Raw genomic sequence first — 27,715 nt, 5'->3', positions numbered from 1 at the left:
GAGACAATAATAATTTTATAATTATATAATCAGATAATATAATGTTATATACTAGTTAGAAGATGTCTACTGTTATTAAGCAGCAATCATCAGGGTTGGTCGATAAAAGCATTGACATGCATGTTTGTCTTCTTTATAAACTTATTCGTTAAAAGATAATAATAATAATAGTGATTAAAAACAGACTTTGGGGTTTAAGTTTAATCATAGAAAACAAGACCCTGAAAACTGTTGTAGACTCCAGCATATTAATTCGAGATAAAAAAATTCAGTACAAAGTACCTCTGTACCTCGTGAGCAATTGCTTGTTTAATGAAATCTTATCACAGAAAGCGAGCGTGTGGCCTTAAAACAACTGAATGTTTTATTACTTCAAACGGTTTGAAGAAAAGCACAAAAATAGTTCACATATATAGAGTCTTTTTTCCTGAAATGTCATTTTGAATAACAAGCATGAGATGTAATGTCGGCAAGCGTGATCAATGACTATAGGCACTTCTATTGTGAAAAAGGTGTTTACAAATTGCAATACCAAGCAATTGATCCCTTTATACTGTTTCTTTTGTTGTTGAAGTGAAAATTGCCACCCCATGAAGAAAAGAAAATTAACAAAGAGTACATAAAATGTACATAAAAAGAAAGACAATGACAACAACATGAACTGCATGTTTGAATCCTGATTTAGACAGAATAATGATCTCGCCTCTTGGACAAACATCTTTGTCTGGGTGCACAAAACACTAGGCATAGTGATGCTTTAACGAAGACGACCTTCATTGAAATGATGAGTTACACGTGCATATACACGTACATATGGATGGCAGGAACTCTCTTCACAAAACACACCTTTCATAAAACGGTTGATATATATTTTAGATTTTCTGATGATTTGGTTTCATCAAAGAAGACTAAAAAACTAGAAGTCAACATCAAAATTCAATACTAATTGTCTTCGAGTGTCATACTCGGTGTCGTGCAATGTGTTAGAGAAGACTCGTCACCTCTTGCGCACAACCATATGGCGTGGGGTTCGAAGCCCGCTGAAGGGCCCCGAAAAAACTGGTATTTTAGGGGGCGAACAGTGCCATTTGGTACGGCTTAGAATTATGATTCAGCTAGTCAAAATTTTAGTCTCAAGAAGGGACGATTGGTGTGATTTTTTTCAGAAACCGAGGGGGGGGGGGGCAGGGTCCCCTTGACACCCCCAGCCACTGCATATCAGCAAATGTACCACAGTATAGTCATATAAGGTCAATTATTTTCAAATCAAATGCGGTGGTGGACCTAAAATGATATATCTTAGCATGAAGCAGCATGAAGCAGTATTCACGGAAGTCAAGACTGGCATTGCTCTACTAAATAACTGTTTTTATTAAAAGAAACCCTTTTTTTACAAATATACAGAATCACAATAAAAAGCGTAAAGCTTGCTTGATCAAATGCTCCTTTTTGCACTGGTTTGTAAATTTCCATAATTGATTAAGAAAAATTCACATTCAAACCTGGTCGTCGTAAGTAATTCTTAAGATTTTTTCTTGTTCAAGATTAAAAGTTTATAAATATCTAGATGAACCATTGTATAGCATCATCTAATTGGTTCCAGAAGAAGGAAATGCAGAAAGTCAGCTAAAAAGGAGTTCCTCTTGCTCCTCTTGCAGTAAAAAAAATGTCAAAATTACATAACGAATATTGGCAAAATGTCCTTTTTGAAAAAAGATCTCAAACCACACCGAGTAAAATATTTCCAAATTTTCGCGCCAAAAAGACCATAAACATGATGTGACTTTTTTTTCAAAATTGCGTCGTTATCCCCAACGTGGGATCTATGTATGTACTGCTGTCACATTTCTGCTTAGCAATGTATATCATATCTGGTGTGATATTCGACACCTCCTGTAACAAGAAAAGACACAATCTGCAATAATAATTTACAATGTGTAAAGAAAAAGGGATATTGGAAATGTTTGTTCAGTAAAAGAACCTAGTAGGCCTTGGTTTGTCAATTTTAACATGTACTGAAAGGCACCTGAGCAAAAGACACTGAATCGTGCGGGATTGAGGTTGTAATTAAGTTCATTTACACATACCCATACAACACAACGCGTGGCAATATTTGAATTGCCAGCTGACACCGGGACACGGCTCTCCGCCGTTAGATGGCGCTGGGTTATCACAGGCGCGCTTGCGCGTCTTGGCACATGTTCCTTGGTGACAACCTGACCACTGACCCCATGTTGACCATCCGCCGTCCACTACAACACGAGAAAGTAGATTTGAGAGGAAGGTAGAAAAAACATTTTATGTACTATTTAATTTTTATTACTTCTTCTATATATCCGGCATTCGCAAATAAGAAAGGCCCATTGCAACACATGAAAAGAATTTGGTTAAAAAGGCATATAGTTCTTCTTCTTATCATTTTCATTGAATTTAAAAAGGGATTTTGCTGTTTGTCACCCCTTTTCGATATCCTGAATTAGCTACAAATATGGAGTATTTGTTTTAATTTGAAACTCTGTGAATAATACACAGAGTCAGTCTTAGACGGTATCTCTTCCATAGACTCGGTACGTGATGAAAACTGAAATGGAGTAATGGAGGGTTGTGTTGAACCCTTTGCGTCTCAATTTCCATTTACTATAAATAAAAATAATAAAATGGAAAATAAAATGGTTTCCATCCCTTATATTTCTTGATGAGACCCCTTCAGTTTGTCGAAGAACCAGTGAATTCATGCAATAAGATACACTTCATGTGCTTGTTAATCTATGCAAATCTGTTACTTACAAATTCCATATACATTCATAAATAAAGTTACCACCACAAGACATCTCGCTGCATGTCTCTGTCATAACATCTGAACCAACACAATCGCTTCCTCCACCAGATGGCGCTGGATTGTTGCACTGTCGTCTGCGTGATCGCGTTCCCGAACCACAGCTGGCGCTGCACTCTGTCCAACAGCATGACCATTCGCCCCAATTCCCATTTACTGGAAAATGTTTTAAACTGATTATTTAACATTTCATGACATTGTACAGCATAAGCATCAACAAAAATTAATAGAAAGATAAATAAACCAATAACTGAAAATAAATAAATGAGAGTAATTAAATGGAATAAAGCTAATATACAGTTAAATGAAGAAAAACAAGGCAGCAAAGCTGTCAAATGTACAGACAAAAAACAGAAAATAAAGATGCAAAATAGGTCATTTTGTCAATTTTGATGCTATAATAAATAATGCTTATAATAGCACTGTCAGTCAACACTGAATTTTAATCATGCACAACAGGTACCATCGTCAATAACAGGAGCGAACCCAGAGATATTTTCTGACAGTATTCCAAAGTATCTATGTTGATCCATCCTCCATTTTTATGGTCTTCCAACAGAAAAAAATAAATACCAGTCAATATAAACTTAATAACCTGACCGTCTTCCGGAAGACCCAGAAGATGGTCTCAATCCACCCCTTCAGTAAGATTACAGTTTCAGGACCATGAGAGTTCAAATTCTCATGATGAAAGTCTCAATATTTGAAAAATGATGACAGTGCATAAAATAATATTACATAATGTTTAAAGACAAAAAAAACAATACAGCTGCTTATGTGGAAATATAGAAAATGTGCAGAGCCTCAGGCAGATGAGAGTTTAAAGTCACAAATGCCAGTGTTTGAGAAAAAATTAAAAAGGAAAACATAACAAAACTAGAAAAGCACTCCAAGAGTGCAGACCTCTGCCAAGACAGCAATTGTTGATTATTATTGATTGATTATTGATCCGGACCACCACCAAAAACTAATCATTGTCCTCCTTGCCCACTTCTGACAGTTCCTGAAAATTTCATCAAAATCGGACCTTAACTTTTTGAGTTATGTTGATGACAGACAAACAGGGGTGAAAATATAACCTCCTTGGCAGAGGTAAATATAATTCCAATGATGCTGCCATTCCAACTTTTTTGATATATATATATATATATATAGACACACACACACACACACACACACACACACACACATATATATTAAAAACTTATTTGCAATATTAAACAAAATTTACCTGCATAATTATCACTGCTTACTTATTATTAATCTAGCAGAGAGCTTAACCTTTGGGAGTTTACAGGGAAATATCAACAAGTGTGCTTTATGTAATCTCATTTAATGGCCTATTAATGACTTTATAACTCTGAACTTAGCTAAGTGATACCCAAGGGAAATTTACAGACTGACCCTCTCAAAGATCTTTCAGGCCCATAAGTCACATCTTAAGAAAAGCACATAACAATAATGAACAAAATAGGAGACTACCAATTCTGATGCAATAATACATTATGTTTAACTGCACAGTCAACATCAAATTTTAATTATGCACAACAGGTAACACCAACGAAAGTAAAAGCATAAGGCTTCAGGCCCATCAGAGTTCAAGTTTATACTTTGAAAGTGCCAGAATGAGAAAAATGAAAATTTCACACAAAATTGCATGAATTCAATGATAAAAGATAACCCAATTGAGCTGGCTTTCTAATTTGAACTGCATGCCAATCCTAAAAATCATACTTGTAAGTTAAAAATAATAATAAGTAACACAGTTTTCTTTTCATAATGTTTGCAGTAGCAGTGCAAAAAGATTATTGTCAATTTTGATGTAACATTACATAATAAATTATATAATAACTATCACCAATTTTTTATTATTGACTATAAATAGCATGGGCATTTAGAAAATTTGATTACTATTCGGCTTCATGTCCATGGGAGCTCCGAGTCCCACAATCAATATGCCAACACGATAATAATGAATTTTTCACTAAAATGTACAACTTCCAGAAAAAGAAGCCAATTAGACTGCTTTTCCAACTCAGGCTGCATTTTAGTCCTGTGTTTCTTTTTTGAAAGTTTGACAGTCATAAGTAACACGGTTTTCCCATAATGGTCATCATGGCAGCAGCACCAAAAATTGTGTTTTCTTCTATTTTGATGCAACATTACATAATGCTTAACAGCATAATGACCATCAATTTTTAATAATAATATATACGTATCATGGATTTTTAGAAAATGTGACTAGCATGGGTCTTCAAGCCCGTGGAGGTTCTAAGTCACACCTTGAAAATGCCAATATGTGAAAAATTAAATTTTCACAAAAAACTGTTTAACTGCCAGAAAAATTTACCAAACAGACTAAATTTCCTACTGAAGCTGTATTTTAGTCCCATGTTTCTTTCCTGTAAGTTTGAGAACAGTAAGTGACATGATTTTCCTTAAGTGCTCATCATGGGAGCAGTGCCCAAAATAGGGGTTTCTTCAAATTTTGATGCAATATTACATAATGTTTAACAGCATAATGACCATCAATTTTTAATAATAGAATATTAGTAACATGGACATTCAGAAAATGTGACAAGCAAAGGTCTTCAGGATCATAGAACTTCAAAGTCACACCTTGAAAATGCCAATATGTGAAAAATTAAATTTTCACAAAAAACTGTTTAACTGCCAGAAAAAATTACCAAACAGACTGCACTGCCTACTGAAGCTGTATTTTAGTCCCATGTTTCTTTCCTGTAAGTTTGAGAACAGTGAGTGACATGATTTTCCTTAAATGGTCATCATGGGAGCAGTGCCCAAAATAGGGGTTTCTTCAAATTTTGATGCAATATTACATAATGTTTAACAGCATAATGACCATCAATTTTTAATAATAGAATATTAGTAACATGGACATTCAGAAAATGTGACAAGCAAAGGTCTTCAGGATCATAGAACTTCAAAGTCACACCTTGAAAATGCCAATATGTGAAAAATTAAATTTTCACAAAAAACTGTTTAACTGCCAGAAAAAATTACCAAACAGACTGCATTGCCTACTGAAGCTGTATTTTAGTCCCATGTTTCTTTCCTGTAAGTTTGAGAACAGTAAGTGACATGATTTTCCTTAAATGGTCATCATGGGAGCAGTGCCCAAAATAGGGGTTTCTTCAAATTTTGATGCAATATTACATAATGTTTAACAGCATAATGACCATCAATTTTTAATAATAGAATATTAGTAACATGGACATTCAGAAAATGTGACAAGCAAAGGTCTTCAGGATCATAGAACTTCAAAGTCACACCTTGAAAATGCCAATATGTGAAAAATTAAATTTTCACAAAAAACTGTTTAACTGCCAGAAAAAATTACCAGACTGCATTGCCTACTGAAGCTGTATTTTAGTCCCATGTTTCTTTCCTGTAAGTTTGAGAACAGTGAGTGACATGATTTTCCTTAAATGGTCATCATGGGAGCAGTGCCCAAAATAGGGGTTTCTTCAAATTTTGATGCAATATTACATAATGTTTAACAGCATAATGACCATCAATTTTTAATAATAGAATATTAGTAACATGGACATTCAGAAAATGTGACAAGCAAAGGTCTTCAGGATCATAGAACTTCAAAGTCACACCTTGAAAATGCCAATATGTGAAAAATTAAATTTTCACAAAAAACTGTTTAACTGCCAGAAAAAATTACCAAACAGACTGCATTGCCTACTGAAGCTGTATTTTAGTCCCATGTTTCTTTCCTGTAAGTTTGAGAACAGTAAGTGACATGATTTTCCTTAAATGGTCATCATGGGAGCAGTGCCCAAAATAGGGGTTTCTTCAAATTTTGATGCAATATTACATAATGTTTAACAGCATAATGACCATCAATTTTTAATAATAGAATATTAGTAACATGGACATTCAGAAAATGTGACAAGCAAAGGTCTTCAGGATCATAGAACTTCAAAGTCACACCTTGAAAATGCCAATATGTGAAAAATTAAATTTTCACAAAAAACTGTTTAACTGCCAGAAAAAATTACCAGACTGCATTGCCTACTGAAGCTGTATTTTAGTCCCATGTTTCTTTCCTGTAAGTTTGAGAACAGTGAGTGACATGATTTTCCTTAAATGGTCATCATGGGAGCAGTGCCCAAAATAGGGGTTTCTTCAAATTTTGATGCAATATTACATAATGTTTAACAGCATAATGACCATCAATTTTTAATAATAGAATATTAGTAACATGGACATTCAGAAAATGTGACAAGCAAAGGTCTTCAGGATCATAGAACTTCAAAGTCACACCTTGAAAATGCCAATATGTGAAAAATTAAATTTTCACAAAAAACTGTTTAACTGCCAGAAAAAATTACCAAACAGACTGCATTGCCTACTGAAGCTGTATTTTAGTCCCATGTTTCTTTCCTGTAAGTTTGAGAACAGTAAGTGACATGATTTTCCTTAAATGGTCATCATGGGAGCAGTGCCCAAAATAGGGGTTTCTTCAAATTTTGATGCAATATTACATAATGTTTAACAGCATAATGACCATCAATTTTTAATAATAGAATATTAGTAACATGGACATTCAGAAAATGTGACAAGCAAAGGTCTTCAGGATCATAGAACTTCAAAGTCACACCTTGAAAATGCCAATATGTGAAAAATTAAATTTTCACAAAAAAACTGTTTAACTGCCAGAAAAAATTACCAGACTGCATTGCCTACTGAAGCTGTATTTTAGTCCCATGTTTCTTCAATTTTGATGTAACATTACATAATAAATTATAGAATAATTATCACCAATTTTTGATTATTGACTATAAATAGCATGAACATGTAGAAAATTTGATTACCATCCGGCTTCATGTCCATGGGAGCTCCGAGTCCCACAATGAATATGCCAAAAAGATAATGAATATTTCACTAAAATGAATAACTTCCAGAAAAAGAAGCCCATTAGACTGCTTTTCCAACTTGGGCTGCATTTTAGTCCTGTGTTTCTTTTTTGAAAGTTTGACAATCATAATGAACACGGTTTTCCCATCATGGTCATCATGGCAGATGTGGATGATTGAATCTGACAAACTGCAATGATATGAGTTTATTTCCGTTTTGGACACTTGATTACACAATACATGATAACAAGTTTACCATCATTTTTACATAATCAACTAACAATGTTGTAAAGATGCAGGAAATATCAAACACACACTTTTACGTATCTTATTAGTTCAATAATGAGACTGTTAACATGCCTAAGAATTGAATCTGAGGAAATTTGAAAAAACAGTACAACTTCTAAAATAATGGCCCGATAACACTGATTTTCGAACTCAACCTGCATTTTTGTAAGATTGACCACTCCTGTGAGTATAATGACAATTGGCTAAGCTGTTTTTCTTATATTGTGTTATTAATGTTGCATATATGTTGAAAAAAGTGAAAAAACAGCATAAAAAAATTAAAAGAAAATGTAAAATAAAACATAACAAAAAATACCAATAAAGCTGCTATTCAAACTTTTAATCTAGCTGTACAATTACTAACATGATATGAATAACCCTATTGAGTTTGAGAATAATAAGGCACTGTTATTCATCTTTAGCATTAATGTAAGCGTTACACAAATTTTTTTTTGTAAACTTATTTTCCATATTAAATAACATTTACCTGCATAATAATCATCGATTCCTAATTATGTGACACAGTTAAGAAAGCTAAACCGATGGGACTTTACAATGAAATCTCAATGTGTGTTTATGTAATCTCATTTAATACCCACTTGAAAATTAATTAAGCAAATTATTTTATAACCCTGAAATAACTTGAAAATCAATTAAGCAAATTATTTTATAACCCTGAATTAACTGCCTACTATCCATATACATTTATTGCACCAAATAGCACTGTACTGCATTGCTTTCAAAACAGAAAACAATTACGATGGTTTTCCAACACAAGCTGCACTTCACTCTTTTCAGTAAGGTTGATTATCATAAGTAACATGGTTTTCCCTTAATCGCTATCCTGGCAGCAGTGTCCAAAATAGGGTTTTCTTTAACTTTCATGCAATATAACATAATACTTAACAGCATAATGACCATCAAATTTTTTATAAAAAAATAAAAGTATCATGGATATTCAGAAAATATGATATGGAAAGGTCTCCAAGGACATGGAAGTTAGGGTCACACTTTCAAAATGCCAAAATGTTAACAAGAGATAACTGTACTGAAATGATTTTCTTTCCATTTTCAACACCTTTTTTTACATAAAACCATCATAACTGTCATTTTTAAATGATCAACTAGGAAAATTGTTGACATAGGAAAAATATCAATAGAACAATTTATAATGTCCAATTAGCTCCATTTGGAGATTCTGAACAAACTGAATGATTGAATCTGACGAACTGCAATGATGAGTTCCTTTCCATTTTTGATACTTTATTACACAATGCAGGATAATAGGTTTACCGTCATTTTTATATAATCAACTAACAATATTGTTAAGAAGCAGAAAATGTTAAAACAACACTTTAACATATCCAATTAGTACCGTTATGAGACTGTTAACATGCTTAAGAATTAAATCTGAAGAAAAACCACTTATATACAAAAAGGCTAATAACTTCATCAAAACTTAACTGATCAAGCTTATTTTCAAACTTGATCTGTATACTGGTCAGATTGATCACTCCTGTGAGTTGCAAGACAAAAGGCTGATTGGTTTTCCTTAAAATGCGTTATCAGTGTTGCATGTATGCTGAATAAAGGGAAAAAAACAGCATTACTTTTGTAAAAATAGTCCAATCATGCCAATTTTCAAACTTGACCTGCGTATAATAAATATTCACCAGTTCTGTAAATTTCAATCCAAGGAAAGGAAAAACATTTTTACACTTATCATGTTATCGGTGTTATAAAAGTGCTGAAAAAATTGAAAAAAAAAAAAAAAAACAGGATAACTTCCATAAAAATTGCCCGATCTTGCTGATTTTCAAACTTGCCCTGTGTATTATGAATATTCATTAGTTCTGTAAGTTTCAAGCCAAATGAAAAAACAGTTTTCCACTTATTGTGTTATCAGTGCTGCATATATGCTGAAAAAAGTGAAAAAACAGCATAAATTCCCTAACAATAATCGAATCATGCTGATTTTCGAACTTGACTTGCGTATTATGAATATTTATCAGTTCTACAAGTTTCAAGCCAAAAGGTAAATTGGTTTTCCACTTATGGTGTTATCGGTGCTGCATATATGCTGAAAAATAGTGAAAAAACAGCATAAATTCCCTAAAAATGACCCAATCATGCTGATTTTCGAACTTGACCTGTGTATTATGAATATTAATCAGTTTTGTAAGTTTCAAGCCAAAAGGTAGGATGGTTTTCCACTTATCGTGTTATCGGGGTTGCATATATGTTGAAAAAAGTGAAAAAACAGCATAAATTCCCTAAAAATGACCCGATCATGCTGATTTTCGAACTTGACCTGCGTATTATGAATATTCATCAGTTCTGTAACTTTCAAGCCAAAAGGTAAAATGGTTTTTCACTTATCGTGTTATCGGTGCTGCATATATGCTGAAAAAAGTGAAAAAACAGCATAAATTCCCTAAAAGTGACCCGATCATGCTGATTTTCGAACTTGACCTGCGTATTATGAATATTCATCAGTTTTGTAAGTTTCAAGTCAAAAGGTAAAATGGTTTTCCACTTATCGTGTTATCAGTGCTGCATATATGCTGAAAAAAGTGAAAAAACAGCATAAATTCCCTAAAAGTGACCCGATCATGCTGATTTTCGAACTTGACCTGCGTATTATGAATATTCATCAGTTCTGTAAGTTTCATACCAAAAGAAAAAACAGTTTTCCATTTATCGTGTTATCGGTAAAAGTGCACGGCGACGGCGACGACGGCGACGACGGCGACGGCGACGACGGCGACGGCGACGACAGACGCAGATGATAGCTATATGTACAGACACATCTGTGTCTGTACATAAAAATGAACGTTCTGTTAAATTTATCTATTTATCTTTTTAGTTTATCACCTGGGCATTCCTGTTTGTTACATGGATTGAGTTCATAACCAACGTCAGGGCACGCTTTGCCGCCACCAGATGGCGCAGGGTTACTACAAGACCTTGACCTGACTTGAACTCCCCCTCCACATGTCTTCGTGCACTCGCTGAATTCCGACCACGGACTCCATCCACCGTCAACTATAATATAATATAATATAATATAATATAATATAATATAATATAATATAATATAATATAATATTCCAATTGATTTTTAAATAGCAAAAACTGAACACAGAGACCAGTATGACCTGTTTTAGTTTATGAAATGTTTTCAATGTTACATATATTTTTATGTTGCTTAAAGTCATGATTAGAAACACAATCACGATCAAAATGATTTTTTAAATACCTGAAATTGACCCTCTTCTTCAAACGAAAGTGCGGTTTATTATTTTTTTTCGATTTGATAAACAGAACCTTTACAAATACCTCTTTCATGTATTTAATTATTTATTTATATAGCAAATTTACTGAAGGCTACTGAAGGTAGAGATGCAAACTTACTCGATGGAATAGGACAGTCCGTCAGTTTACAGGACTTCACTTCTATCCTTGGCTCGCACGTGCTGCAGCACTCGTATGTCCTGGACTGTATACCATATCCGCACGTGGTGTCACAGTCTGACCATCTTGTCCATTCACATACTGGAAAGATAGAGGACTATACTATACTGTACTGTACTGTACTGTACCGTACCGTACCATACCATACCATACCATACCATACCATACCATACCATACCATACTATACTATACTATACTATACTATACTATACTATACTATACTATACTATACAGAAATACTTAATTAATACATGTACATGCTTTCATAAAGTACAGACGTTTTTGAAGAGTCGAAAACAAACGTGGAAACTTTTGGCATATACAGTATGGATATAAACATATACCAAGTTTCAAGAATTCATAAGAACTTTGAACCGCAACTTAAAGTTTCTAGCACGTTACGGAAACCAAACTCCAAAAGCCTTCAAAATATATATCAGGCTCTCCGATGATATATACCAACATTTTATATCATAAAATTTATTTTCACCCTTATTTCAAGCCTGAACTCCTCTACAGTACTATTTCTTGAGCAGTCTGGGTGGGAGATAAGTATCCAAAAGGTTCCAGATCTGATTTGAGGGTGATTGCTGTGGATGTGTCAAAACCGGGCAAATCCAGATTTAGTGACAAGCAATATGACAATACGTGGACCCTGCTTAACATTTGAAACATATACCGTATAGCCAATAAAAAACAAGACTACTGGTACGCGTTTAAACGATAACTGATTTAATACTCGTCAGATTACCATCCGCCCCCTTCCTTATGAATAGGTATTACTTTATTAATACAATGCAACCGACGTGTAGCCGCATGTTAGAAGACAATGTGTGTTACGCACAGCAGTAGGAGGCCGCTAGCCCGTCCCAGCAAGGAGTCAACTAAGCCGCAAGTTAGAAGACAATGCGTGATTACTAACAGCAGTAGGAGGCCGCTACCGCTCCCCAGCAAGGAGTCAACACAGCAGTGCGTAACCCGGGCTTAATTAGGGGTTATTAGTTGTCCACTTATGATCGGTATTGTTCGTCTTGATTGCAGCACACTTCCTACTCACTATTGGTTCGCCCGCCTCTTCTTTAAATGCTCTCTCAAACCATTCCTCAGTCAGCCGAGAATGGAAACACGTTTATCTGCCGATAAACTTCGTCGTTGATGTATTATTTGGCATCATTCTACAGTGGGTCATAAGGCTCTATCTATGATTTTTTTCGTCTGGCATTTTACCAGATTAAGCTGACGCTTGAAAACTGAATTTAATGAATAATTTTCTCACGTGCACGTATCCAGCTAATTTTACGACAATAACTTCCAGGGCACCTCCGCCATTTGCAATTGTAGACGAACCACGTGTTTCCAACTGATAGGTCAATACAACTATGCCAGACCCATTGCACGATAAAAAACAGTTTATATTTAATGAATTAAAAAAAAAACATTTGAGGATCGCGATTTTCTATTGATAAACTATCGATGGTATCCCTGTATTAAATCATCCACTGCTACCCCCTCTATTGTAGTGAAGCATGACTCGTATCACAAGATAGTCTTAGAAATGAAGTAATTAAGACAGGCCTACACTCTGATAGTTTTAAGTCTATTATTAACCCTAATGTCGTTTCTTGTCATTCTTTCTAGAACTCCCTGAGCCATCGCAAAGTTATTTGCCAGGACATTAAAAGGCTACTTCTTAACGGATTTTTATTTTATTTTCACTGAGTCCAAAAATGTTCGAGGACGTCTCTGTCGTTATCGCCGTTTCTCGGACGTCATTTAAACGGCGTTGAACGGCAGTCCCAGACAAAGGATCGGCAGTTTCTAAATAAAAGAACTTGTAAATGCTGCATCTAGCCAGTTATTGTTCCTAAGTAAAGAGAGGCGATAATGATCTGTTCTTTCTTCTAGCTTAGTTTGTCGACTAAAATGAACAATTTTAGGCCTACAATGCAACCACCAATTATTACGACCATTAGGGGCCTAATGAGGTTCTGTTCTTTGCTACACTCCCTTTCTTCATGATCGCCAAACCTGTGGGGTGCTGTGTTTTAAATATATAAAAGGGGTCTCGCGAGGTAAAGCTATAATAATGAACTAAAATCCTATGAATAGGCCTATCTAATAAACCATGAAGCACGTAGCCTAGGCCTCTTCTTTGACCGACATCAAATTTTTACATTCTTTGTTATAATAAGAGGGCGAATGTAGTCTAATTTGTCTTTTCGTGGTGATTTTGCTCGAAATAGCGGAGTCAAGTAAATCGGTGATTTACCGTTGGTAAGAGTAGCAATCATCGCTCCTGCGTCCTCACAGATTACTTTCTAATCCCCCGTAATTAACGCAGTCAGGAATAAGCGCTGAAATAGGGGATTTTGTATCAGGGAAAAAATTAGTATTTATCTTTTGTTATCACGTATCTGTATTATGTAATCCTGTAACTCATTTTCCCAAGGCAACCACCAATTATGACGACCATTAATGAAGTTCTCTGCTACACTCTCTCCTCATGATCACTTGCTCGATCGTGAAACCCTGGAGGTGTTGGGTATATATTTGGGGTAGTTTACTATAGCATGCTACACTCTCCTCATGATCACTTGTTCGATCGTGAAATCTGGAGTGAAACCCTTGGTTTGTCTAACAATGGTTTAAATAAATAAAAAGGGTGTTACGGAGGTGAAGTTGCTTAAGTCATAAGAATAATGAACGAAAAAATACGATGAACATTTAATACACCACGAGGCACGTATTTTTGACCGCCATCGCCTTTTTTACATAAGATGTTTCATCAAGAGGGCAGATGTAGTCCAATATGTCTTTTGTTGGTTATTCTGCTTCAGGTGGCTGAGTTTAGTTGATCGATGATGTACTGTTGGTAAGAGTAGCTATCATCACATCCGCGTCCTAACGGATTACTTTCCAACCCCCCATAATTAACGCAGCCAGGAATAGGCGCTGAAATAGGGGGTATTATATCTGAAATTAATTTTTGTAATTATCTATCCGTAAAATAAGAATCGTTACATTATCACGTATTTTTCCAGATTGAAAATATATTATAATATGCACACTGATCAAATTATAAAGAAAATCTCCAGATGTAAACAAAGGACAGTCAAGTATCACTCATCCCAGGCTGCAGGGCAGAAAAAGAGAATTGAATGGAGCGCGAGTGATCTGGCAACCCTACAATTTCGTCATAATGATTCATGGGCAAACAATAGAAGCATGAAATTAACACCTTTTACAGTGTGAAGGACGACACCTAATGAGGCTTTTGTTTTTCCCCCTGGATGGTTACTACAAAGTAAGAATGTTGACGTAAGTGTTATCTGCTTCCTGGTGAAGACTTTTGCGTGTTCAAAGGAACAATGGAAATGTCATATCAAAACAAAGAGCCACATTTCCCTACTTAGGTGGCCAAAATATTGTCAATGAAACGCAAAAAAAAAAAAAAAAAAAAAGAGACAAAATCACCAGCTGTTACTGACTGAGTCTAACTCAAATGCAAAAAGGTACGCACAGCGACAAAGCGCTATTGTAAACAATGACCCGACGATGAGATCAATAGATGTATAAATGACTTATTGTACTATAAAATTGTACCCCTGCCCCTACTTGTATATTATAACACACAGAAGGCCATCCTATACCAGAGTTGCAGATTGATTTTTCATTATGCAGTCTCTTGCACTGAAGAAAAATACTCATATATAATTTGCGGTCCTAGTAGAGGGTCGGTCCTCACTCAAATCAAAATAAACTAGCAAACATGAAAATTGACATAGCTGTATTAGGATGTAAAGTGTTGAGAACCCTTTAAACACGGTGTATGGTAATATGCACGTTTAGACAAATTTTAATTTTAATTTCAATTTAATTTTATTTATTTTTAATTAAAATTAATATTACCGAAATGAGTAAATGTCGTTTGCGTCATGTATCAATATTTGTGCGCATAATAGTACCTACGTTATAAACATTCAGCAAAGATCTTTGGAAGGCCGCTATTTCGTCGTTTATATCAAATGAAAACTATCTGATACCCATCGTATCAATCATTATACCATGATAAGCGATTAGCATACTAATTTATGTCCCCAGTCATAATAACTTTAACAATTACAACAATCCTCCCTACTCTGCTTTTCGTTGCAAAAACAATTAGCCACAACTGTTTTAATATTTAAAGATATCAATAATAATGATAATTCCAAAATTTCAAAAGTACCTTTGGGGTACGAACTCCCGTCGGGTAGGTTACAACGATTGCAACGACGTACGTTAACCGTTATTCCACCAGTACTATTACACTTTCACACCGATATCGACAGATCTGTATTGCCGCGCATGCCGAAGCTTTGCGGAAATTGCCGAAGGCTAGGAAAATTCTTCAAAATATATAATTTTATTACTTTTAATCAACTCTCTCACTGCCCTGAGGTATAATGGCTAAAACCTTTCAGTTGTCACCAGACTTTGTAATTTGGGAGAAAAAAGTGAAACAGGAACTTCTGGTGATGAGTAATAGATTATAGTGCTGCAAGGTCTTGTTTTCTATCCCTGATGTACGAGTAGCTTTTTTACAGTTTCTATAATTCTCTTAACGTATGAAAATATGCAGGTTTTCTGATACAATAAGACTTTGATAAAATCAAAACCAATTTTACTTTTCAAGTCGGGAGTCGGGATAAATATCGGCAAGGTGGAGATATTTCTCGCCGGCGCTTCCGCAACAGCAAGACTGAAGGACGCAAGTTACAAAGCGAAACATGTTTAGTCAAGTTAAAGACTAAATTACCGGCCTAACAGCGGCGATAGTGACTCCCGCTGTGAACGACTTGCGCTGTCTATCGTAATCCCCCTATCATTAACACTGTCGGGGGCACACGCACGTTCGCCGTGCGTGTGCTATTAAAGTGACCGGGGACTAAATAGCTACACGGTACATCACCTTAACTAATGTTTACATTTATCTCCCAAAGCACCTGCCATTTAGAATAAAAAAACAACTTTATCTATATACTTGTGGCATGTTTATGACTGCTGCTCCTGCCTCTAACCAGCGGGATGCCATAGTAACAACTGTTTAAATTGCCATTACCTTATGCTCTTATAGGAGAGTGATTCATTTATGTATCTAGGTCAACGGCCGCGGGGAGGTGGGAGACTCTTTCACAAAATGACTTCTGAGTTCTAAGGATAACCAAAGAACTGCCAAAGTCGGCTTCGCAGATTTGCGACATTGATCTAAGAATTATAGAGCATTGGGTGCCTTCAATAAAAGTATATGACATGCCAAACTGGGCCATTAACACAAATGCCACCGGCGTTTCTGTACCATTCATAATAAAGACAACCACATTTTGCTTTAAATTCTTAGTAAAAAGATAGACAAAACAAAATAAGCGGCGTATTCGGTGCTTTGTGAAACGCAACTTAGTAGTCTAAAAAGGTAAAGATGCTAACCCCAAGCCTGGTATTAGACTTTATGAGAAATTGGCACCGGGTGTTTTTAAAAAGTAATGGGTTTTTGTCTCGACCAGTGCGATGCATTCAGGTAAACGAACATTGACACATTCCACTGTTACCATCCAAGCAGCGGGAGACCAATTAAGCCATATTTAAGTTGAAAGTGTTGTGATTAAAATAGTCAAGAGTGGGAGATATTTATGGCAATATAACAGCTGGTCGGCTGTCTCATTGCATGTATCTTTGACTAGGGTGCACCAAAAGTGGCAAGGAAACAGGAATCAGAATGAAATTGAGACATTCAACGTGTTATCAATGCTAATTGATGCAGCTGTTTTACTGTTTATTTATTGTTGCACTTGAAATTGCAAATTGCTTGCCTAAATATGCTAACGTGATTCTGACTGGAACGAGTATTGAAACCCTCGTCACGACTCTCTTAACGCAACACCATGAGCTTTAATTTACCTGTGCAAATGGAATCTTAAGAAGTTGTAATTAATTGGCGTGGCTGTTACGTAACCTTGACTTATTTACACTAAATTGTTTTTTTTTCTGTTTCTTCATTAAGCAGCTAAGTACGAACAGTCATTTAAACCATTGCGCTAAAAAGATTTATCTTATTCCCGCTAGTCTGCATTTTAAACTAAGGCCACACTTTTTAAATTTTATGGATGACATCCTGCGCGCGCACCGATTTTCGTCCGTTCTCCAAAAAAAAAAAAAAAAGGAAGTCGGAAAATGAGCTTTCTGCGCATGCGTATTATCACCACGTGGAAATATGGCCGCTTTGCCGTCAAATTCATCTCTAGCATTAATTTCAAAATACACGACAATTAAAGTCATAAAGAGAACGGGGGCCGTCGTTTTGGATTGGTTTGCCATTGATATTGGACATGGAGATATCACATTTTTACAATTATACGAAAGGCTGGCCGCGGCCAGCGATCATCGCCCGGAAAATTTCAGTGACATTCTGGCCAGCGATCATCGCCCGGAAAATTTCAGTGACATTCTGTCCAAAGCAGCACATAGGCTTACCAGGTTTTTTTTGTAGCGAAAAAAGGGTCGACAAGAGCGTCGTGGTATTTGGTGGACTGAAGGTCAGACAGGCCACCCGATAGTTGGCTGCTACGTGTGAGTCGAAGTAGACTAAATGGCATCGACCGAAATTACCTTTTTTAGATTTGGTAGTAGGAAGCATAGGCCTATCTTTGCTTCATTTTTTAACAATTTTGTGAAGTGTTCACAATGCTTAAATTTTCTGAGAGTACAAATAAAGACACGCTGTTTATTTGATATTTGTTTTATTGATTGCTATACCAACAGAATGCATGAAATAACCTTAAATAGATTTGGTAATATGCAGCACATATAGGCCTATATATATTCATGACTTTTTACCTTTCTACGAAGTAGGCCCTATTCACAATGCTTTAATATTTTGAGAGCATGGATAAAGACATGTTGTTAGTTTGATACGTGTTTCTGTGGTAAATTAGTGTTTCCAGCTGTGTACTGAAAACATAACTTTTCTTAAGCGGTTTTTTTTTGACTGTTTTTTTTTTTTCGCCCGCTCGCGCCGATTTTGGGGTCCCCAGAGGATGTCATCCATAAAAATAAAAAAGTGTGGCCTAATGCCTCTTTACCTTGTTTTCAAAATGAACTTAAGCCGAAAAATTGGTCTTAACGTACAGACCAAAATTTTTGTTCCAATCTTATTGACCCGAGATAATTCAATTGTTATCCACTTAAGTGGTTTGTCATGACTGCTTATAGCAAGAAGTCTGACCAGTGCGATCTTTATGAAGTAAACTACAGAGGGGCTACCTTAACATGGATTAGATCAAAGCTTTGGTCAGAAAGTTAAGGTCCATTTAAAGGCTTAAAGGCTAAGACCCCTTAGACACCATCGATCCGGGTACTCTCGCTGAGTGCAAACAGTTTAACTAAATAACACGTACGTCTCCTTTTGTTTCCAATATATATATATATATATATATATATATATATATATATATATATATATATATATATATATATATATATATATATATATATATATATATATATATATATTGGTGTAATACTTGGTGTAATTGGTGTAATAACAATATATATATATGTAGGCGTGGTTGTGGTTGTAGGTGTTGTTGTAGTAGTTGGAGTGGTAGTTGTAGTCGTGGTCGTAGTAGTCGTAGTAGTGCTTACAACTGGAATAAGAGATATATATGCACTTGTAGAATCACCAGCTTTGCTGTATTTCACTAAACTCAAGGAGGAGTTGTGTTCTTCCGTTAAACTGATTACATTCAGCAAGGGTCCCAGCAGAGTTGGAACGATTTACTTAGACCGACTGTGTCTAAGGGAATGGGACCTTATACTTAACAGCCCCCTGGTATCTCAAATGGCACGGAGATTTGTCTAGAGACCGAGGTGGAATGAGGAGTTTGCTTTTGTTGACGGAATAAGCCCAAGCCATACAAATGATGGATTGCAAAGTTTTAATGCAAACTTAAAGTGGTTAAGAATCTGACATTGCGTAATTTGTAAACCAAAGGTATGTGTTACTATTTAAGTGCATTTGATAATTCAGTTGAGAACTTCAAGAAGCAAACAGTAGGATTCAATATACACTTATCGATAAAAATTAAGAAAGACCTGTTTTTAAAGAATCATTCGGCATCATGACGATTATTTGTAAACTAAAGAAGATAAAAATTCTTTTTTTGCCACAATAACCACGCACAAAATGTCCACTTCCATGCAGAAAATTCAAAAAATAATCTTTTCATTGTATCGTAACATCTTCATGTCCAAAAACTCTGCAAGCCAATCCTCATCCATGCTAAAGCAATAGATATTACAGTACATTTGCGAAAGCTTATATTTACCTTCTGGTGTGGTAGGGGTAGTCGTGGGTGTGGTCGTTGTCGTCGTTGGAGTTGTCGTAGTTGTAGTAGGCGTGGTCGTGGTTGTAGTGGGCGTAGTCGTAGTTGTTGTAGGCGTGGTAGTTGTCGTCGTTGGAGTTGTTGTAGTTGTGGTAGGCGTGGTTGTGGTTGTAGTGGGTGTGGTCGTGGTTGTAGTAGGCGTGGTCGTGGTTGTAGTGGGTGTGGTCGTGGTTGTTGTAGGCGTGGTCGTGGTTGTAGGTGTTGTTGTAGTAGTTGGAGTGGTAGTTGTAGTCGTGGTCGTAGTAGTCGTAGTGGTACTTACAACTGGAATAAGAGATAAATATACTGTGGTCATTAATGTAGGTAAAGTAACACCCCATTCTCATAGATTAGATCGACCTACATTGGATCGACCTAACTCCCTGGGGGTTCACGCTAAATAGCTGTCAGCCGGGCGGACATGAAAGTTAATTATCCCTTTCTGCTTGTAGTAGGCGGGGACGGACACTTAAGGCGGATTATCTGACAGTAATCTAGTGAGACTCCCCGCGGTGATAGATCGATCTAAAAGTTGTGAGAACAGAGCCTAAGAGAAACGCCTTGTAAAACCTTGGTAATTATATTTCATTATGACACTCTGTTTGACCAGAAAAAAATCAAAATTGAATCTTTACAAGTATTACACTCTTTTACAAGTATTACACTATCTTGCACTTCAGCATTTCAAGGATATACGCTATAAATTTACAATATATATCTACAGTGTGCTTCTACCATATTTTAAAACTGGACAGGAAAATGCCCCCAAGATTTGTACTATAATATATAAGCTATAATATTTGTATAAAGGTGAATCAGGTCCACATATACAGTGGCCTATTTTCATTCACCTTGACAGGCAGTCAGTCCAATATCCCCGACAATCTCACTCAAGCTGCCCAAGTCTTGGACCTGTTTTGAGAAAATAATAGGTAGACATGAGAACGAAAGTACATGCACAATGGAATGGGAGACGGCATTCCCCCCATGCCATCTACGAAAGAGTACCCTTTCATACAGGATCCAGTTGCCATTGTTTTGTCCTGGTAAGCCCCGTCTGAGATTTTGACCCATTTGCGTCATGCTAACCCCAACCTGCGTGAATGCAATGGAGGGCAGACACTGTGACCTCAACCCTCAGTTTCTTACCACAGGTGTAACGAAACTGAGGATCCGTGTAACTGAACGTCCGCCCTCCATTTAGTTATACAGGTTAGGGTTAGCCTGAGCTAAGTGGGTCAAAATCTAGGGCAAGGCTTACCTGTGCAAATGAATGGACAGCGGACTCTCTTTCTTGAGGGACTCTCTGTCACGTTACACAGGCTTCAGTTATATGTTCAATTGTACTCTTAACGCAAAAAAGTTATATTTCAACTAAGGATAGAAACTTTAAGTCCACTTAATAAAGCAACAAATCGAGTTAATTACGGGCTATTTCTTACTGTTGTAAAAAACAGGGTACCCTTACACAGCGGAAGAACTGCAGCTAATAGTAACACATACTACTGTAGTGCATAACCTACCTGGAAGACGTATCTTTCATCACCGTCAGTGATCTCAAGGAGTTGGGATCTGATGACACCGCCCCCGGCACCAACAGCTATGTTCTGGATATTGTCCGCTCTCATGTAGTTTGCGGCTGTGACGATGGACACATTCCCTGTGATGTTAGTAGATATAGGGACTTTAAAATTGCCACAGATAGTGATCTCATATCTGGTAAAACATAAAATTGACGGATTACTGCTACATTTTGGTTGGTTTAATAGTCTTTCTTTTTTAAGACACCCGGTGTGACAGGGAATGTAGTCGCCAGGATCCGTAGTCAGTTCCCCATTACTTTGTACAGGTGACATTCGTCCCTTATACTAACCCCAATACTCCAACTAACCCTAACCTGTACTAATCATATAGGACCTCGAACTTCCATTCCTAGGACTACCATTCCTGTCAAACCGACATTTACCTTCGTTAGAAACTCCATCGGTCAGCACAAGGGCTACTTTAAAGAGCGTACTGTTGGCATTAGCAAAACCGTCTTCTCTGGACCCTTTCAGAGGGTTCGTTAATAAGTCCCAGCAGGCCATCATGGCGTCGGGGATATTGGTACGGCCCCTGAAGAACGGCAGGGCATCCAGTCCCTTGCGCAACTCTGGGACGCTTTGGTTGACGTTAAAGTCGAAGTGGACCGACACGTTGGTGGAGAAGACGACGGTGGCGTAACGCGCATCCACCGCCTCTCCGAAGCCCCCTATTTGGTCGATGACCATTTTGGCGAAGTTGATCTCATCTTGTAGTCCAGGCACGCCCAGACTGCGAGACGAATCCACTGCGAAACACATATCGATTTTGCAGTCTAGAATTTGAAAAAAAAAACATGAAAAATGAAAATATTTATCCATATATAAAATGCTAATAAGGACAGCAATTTTTTTTTGCTTTAACCATGAGGCATGACGTGTCGACCCTTCATCGATTCGTCGATGTGAGCCCCGGAAGTAATGGATACACAATTACGCTTATCCTCCTAAGAAACAACACATGCTAAATCACGAGCATTCCGCAAAAATTCCAAACACTGAAAAAACTTTTTATCATTATAGAATAAACAAGGAGGTTAAACCCAACTATGAGGATGGATGAGAATGCCTCAATCCACGTACAATTAAGCGATTGTCTCTTTCTTTGCTTTCTTTATTATTTATTGTTATTAAATTCATACTTTATTTCGGGGGTGCGGGTGTAAGGCGATTTTTAAGGTTTTGGATCTTTGGCAGAGTTATGCTTTGAAGCACAAATGGTATCATACAGTGTGTAAATATATGAGCAGATTTTAGGGTGTAAATGGTGTAGAATTTTTCAAAAGCGATGTGGCAAACGGTGAATTCTACATGCAAAATTAATTGGCACGAAAGTGTTTGGAATATGTTATTATAGTTGAAGTGGTTTACTGAGCAGAGGTTTACCACATCGCAATATTTTAACCACAATTTGGCCACAAAACCATAGTTTTGTTAATTTTGGACTGTGGTGTACGTTAAAACCCCACTCATTCCTCAAGTTTGTCATTATAGAGGCAAATGTACCTCCTGGGTGACAAACTGTACTACCATTGGTACTCCCGTGGTGACAAAATGCCCAAAATGTAGAAGAAAATGATGGTTTAGATACACGTCCAACATCTATACTGCTCTTGCAGGCGAATATGTTTCACCCCAGTATAAGCTACGGTTTTATTTCTTTTTGGCAAGTTCAATACTTTTAACTACCACCACTGTTAACTGATTGTTAAAAATGTTTATCGGTCAATATTGCTGCAAAATTTCCATTTGCTAAGGGTATGTATTTGTAAATTATTTACATGTATAAGTACAAGATTTTATATGTACATGATAAGAGTGTTTTTCTATATGTACAGGTAGGTACCCGGTTTTATTATTTGTGTCCTAGCCATTTCTGTCTCATTTTGTGTCCATATTGCAAAATCATGTTTCAAAGAAAGATCGAAATACTGCTCACTGCCAAAAAAGTCATCTGCAGAAGTGTGCAAACAGACAAAAATCTCTATGCAGTCTGAGTCAGTACATTTGTATTCAAAACAGGCTTCATCTACACCTTTCAGTACTACATGTCTGTACATATCTCGCAGTCTTTAATGTTGAAGGTGTACAGCTAGCTGACTTTAAAATTATTCGATATATATCACCAAATGTTATTTTTATAATATTCTATTGTCAGGTCATAGACCTTTTGTACACAAATGTTCTATATCCAATAATTTTGAATTGTATATGCAGGAAAGCTTGGGATGGCATATTCTGCCTAATACATATGGGGACTACTTTCCTAAATAAAGTTTTAAACTTTTGTTGGCCCACTAAGTTTGTATTCATATGGAAAAGACTACATGTATATTCTCTGTAGTCTGTATAATCTGCGTAATCCACCTACATGTATGTAAAGATGAATCTCTACCGTTAATGCCTTAAATTGGCTGGCTTACTTTCTTTGTATTATCTGTATGTCCCGTTGTCACAATGCCTGTATATCTAGACGGCTTATTTTATTTATGAGAGCGCGAGAGAGAGAGAGACTCAGAGAGCGAGAATAGTGCACTGACAATTTCTTCCCCACTGGAAAGGTGCCCGTTAGTCAGGGGTGCCTGAAGGTGGTCGGTACGATGCTGTTGTATAATTTAACAGTCTGGGAGTGTTGTAAATGCTACAGCCGCACTCTGCACCCCTTGTGCCCCTCACCTTGGGGAAGATGGGAGGAATTCCAATAATCATTTCAACCCCACTCTCCAACATATAAATGTTGATGTTTTTCTGCTGACTTTCAAATTTGTCGTTGTGGTGAGCATGTTCAGGTATTTTTATAGGGTGTTTAACCACCCCAACCCTTAGGTGAATGGTGCTGGTAATCTCTCAACTAATTATTTAGATATTTAATTGGGCGCAATGAGTTGCTTAATTTTTTACCTTGGTGAGTAAATGCAGTTTTTCCTTCAAGCCTCTCACGTTTGTCGCTACACCTTGACGGAGAATAATATATGAACTGTCCTGTGAATAAGCTTAATATGACATATGACACTTTAATGTCTGTTTTTACCAGATGGTTGACAAACGTGTTCTGTTCTGATATCTAATCCTTGTCTAGATTTTAGTGATATCGAGGCTGATACCATTTTTCCTTTGCTACCTACGGAAATACAGACATCGGCTTAAGTAACATCTCTCTCATAGCATAAAGTAAAATGAAGGACCTTAATCTGAGGGTAATGCTTGAGAAATCTGTTACAATAGAACAATACATGCAGTTTGGTAATTCTTACTGCCTGGGTACCGTTTCCATCCAAACACTGACCGAAGGAAAAGTAATAAATTTTGATTGAACGGGAGGAAAGTTGCGACCCCTACTTTCAAAGTCAACAGCACTGAAATCATTGTCCAAGATGTTCCGCCAAATATATTCTCAAATTTCACATTGCTATTTGGAATTATAATTATATACAATCTTTTTAATGTCACCGACAACTCAAGCAATACTGTATGGCCGACATGTTTTCTATAAAAAGATAGCAAATTTACCAAAAAATTGTAACGATCATTTATTCAATTGATATAGTCGTTAGTGGTGTCATTGTACACAACATACATAAACAGAATGCGCACTGATTTCAAAATGATTTGATGGTCTCTGCTCTGTTAATCACGACATTTGAGTCCGAAAAAAATATTATTATAAAATACCCATTTGAAATGCTGTGTTTATACTCCACACCAAATTCTGATTCATATGCAAAAGAGGGAGAGATGTTGAAATAAAAAAAAATAACCGCCTATGACGAACGAATTTTTAAGGAAATTTGCTTTATATTGAAGTTAATATATGTCGCTTGTGTGTAAAGACCTACCAGGTGGTCTAATAAACGGCTGTGTTTAAGGACGTTGCAAGATGAAGATGAAGCAGACCGAGACAGGAAACCATCATGTATCTTCACAGTCGTGGAAAATATTTTATGAAACGCTTTGCAAATAACGTGCAATGAAAGTTAATTAAGGTAGGAATGTATGACACCGCAAATGAAATAATTGGTATCTTTTTGCTGTACGGTTTAGCCATGCAAGGACTATTTTGTATAGATAAATGCAGTTGGTTTTCATAATTTGACTTAGATGAGCCATTACAGCCATATACGGCTGTACCAATCACTATATATAAATTAAATGCTATGCACAATATAATCAATGGGAGGGATAACGAGGAAAGCTGTAAGCCCAAAACAATTTTAAGAGTGGTCAAAAGTTCGCCTCGATTCAAATTTTTTCTTTCTTCTTTTTTGATGAACGAAAACAATGAATTGCTCACTTTGTATTTTAAGTTAAATTCTTAGTTAGTGGTACCTACTTCTCAATCGTTCCAGTTCTTCCTCAGAAATGTCATCTTGTGGCTGCTCCATAATATCCATCGGCAATGCTGAAACTGTCTTCTGCTGTGATAATAGTGATAACACTACCGTCATGAGAAAAACAAGCAATTTTTGCTCCATTTTGACTAAAGTTGTCTGTTGAAGTTGTAGATGTCGTCTGCTTTATTTTTTTGATGTCGTTTGCTCAATTTTTTTAAGTCTTCTACTCTAGTTACTTAATGGTGTTTTCCGACTGTTCTTGAACGCATCTGCAGAAGTTTGTGGCGTCTTTGGCTCGAGCTGTGAATACCCTTATCTCAACTTAATGATGTCGCTTGTAATTTAATGCCATCTGCTCCCTTTCTCGTGCTCTTTTTAAACCTTCCACTCAAATTTTGTTGTTATTTATTTGTGTCTAGTCGAGCTACGGAATCGCCTGCTCGATTTTTTGGTGTCGTCTGCTCGAGTTTGACAGACGGAGGTGTTTCTCGCTAGTGTGGTGATGGCACATTAAGCGCAGACGACACCTACCCGAATAAAAATAGCGCCTGCGCATACCATCGCCCATGCGTACAGATGGGCGACGTAACCTATCACCGAAAAATAAATGGGAATGTATTTCCGCATACAGAAGTTTGGTTTTAATTTGTTGCGGATGTCCAGGTACAGGTAGTTTGCAATTGGACTTTGGTTGAGAAAAGTCCATCGTTACCGAGATACAAATTAAAGGAATGCAAACTTAGGCAGAAATATTTGAATTATGCTTGCACTTCAGATAAAGAATTTGTGGTCGTGGTTTGAAAAACGTCACACGTTCATTAAAACTTTGTCCTCTGGAAATTAAAGCTTTGCTTGGACATCAAGTATCTGCTGATGTCTGTGCGAAAATTAAGGAAAATGATTAAGGAAAAATTGAAAGAATACTTTCAAGCAGTTTTTGCTACGGTCATTTATCTTTTAAGTTGGAGCTGAAAGTGTGTGTAGGGGGTGGGGGGAGGGGGACGTACACCCGTTCCTTCCTCTGTATCTCTGTACATTTCTACCCAGGGTTAAATGTGCACTGACAGTACAAATGTAACACTTGATATATGAGCTATTTTATTCAAACGTCGTCGAATTTAAATTCTAACCTGCGATTAAAAAACACATTACCATTTCATTCTCCACATTTCCACATTTGATTGTTTTAATGGTGTCTAAATCGTTAATTTTAACATTCTTATATTAATTACAGTTTCGTGCAAGTTTGTTTAAGAAAATTAATTATTATTATTGTTGTTTTTTCTTTTAAAATCAATGTTGCAGGTGATTAAGACTTCGTGCACTACCCTAGTAAAACGACTGTATAAAAACATGACATAATTAAGTTTAACATTTTCTTAACAACATTGTAATGTTACTGCGCATCCTCCTACTGAGCAATAAAAATTCACACTCTTCATTCGAATTTTAATCACATTTTTCTTTGAGCATGGCAGAATCTCGGCATTTCTCTTGTGTAAATGTCACACAGTTAAAATCTAAGTACTTACCGATATGTTACTTAAATGTTCCATGGTGTACTCAGTGACAAAATGGCTGACCCTTGACCTGAAAAATGTTTGCATTTGGCCAAAAAGACCAGCAATAAAGACTAAGGTAAACAGTTCAATGGGAGATGACGAGCTTTTATTATCAAAAGACTGCAAATTAAAAAAGGGAGCGGTTATCACAGCATCCTACACCCTCCCTCCCTCCCTCTCTCTCTCTCTCTCTCTCTCTCTCTCTCTCTCTCTCTCTCTATATATATATATATGATAATAGTGATATAGATTCATATTAATATATATATATACTATCTGTAGTTGCCCCCGTTTCTTTCTTTCTTTTTCTCTCTCTCTCTTTGTATCTGAAGTTTCTCTCTCTCTTTGTATCTCT

General features: G+C 36.4%; 1 protein-coding gene across 1 annotated transcript; it reads right to left on the bottom strand.

The window, feature by feature from the left end:
• Positions 1-1,336: 1,336 nt before the first annotated feature.
• LOC106157489 (uncharacterized) lies at positions 1,337-26,301 on the bottom strand. The gene is made up of 10 exons (XM_087019476.1): positions 25,798-26,301; positions 21,854-22,243; positions 21,411-21,547; positions 20,739-20,799; positions 19,852-20,172; positions 11,428-11,568; positions 10,888-11,058; positions 2,819-2,992; positions 2,088-2,252; positions 1,337-1,893 (listed from the first exon to the last, which is right to left on the bottom strand). Exons 1-10 carry the CDS (start codon positions 25,937-25,939, stop codon positions 1,853-1,855), a joined length of 1,743 nt encoding a protein of 580 aa, XP_086875602.1. The 5' UTR covers positions 25,940-26,301; the 3' UTR covers positions 1,337-1,852.
• Between the last annotated feature and the right edge of the window lie 1,414 nt (positions 26,302-27,715).

This window comes from Lingula anatina, chromosome 8 (assembly GCF_051362555.1).
Source record: "Lingula anatina isolate TDL-2025a chromosome 8, LinAna3.0, whole genome shotgun sequence".
Taxonomy (NCBI): domain Eukaryota; kingdom Metazoa; phylum Brachiopoda; class Lingulata; order Lingulida; family Lingulidae; genus Lingula; species Lingula anatina.
Note: the sequence above shows the minus strand (reverse complement) of the source record. Positions and strands in the feature narration are given on the sequence as shown.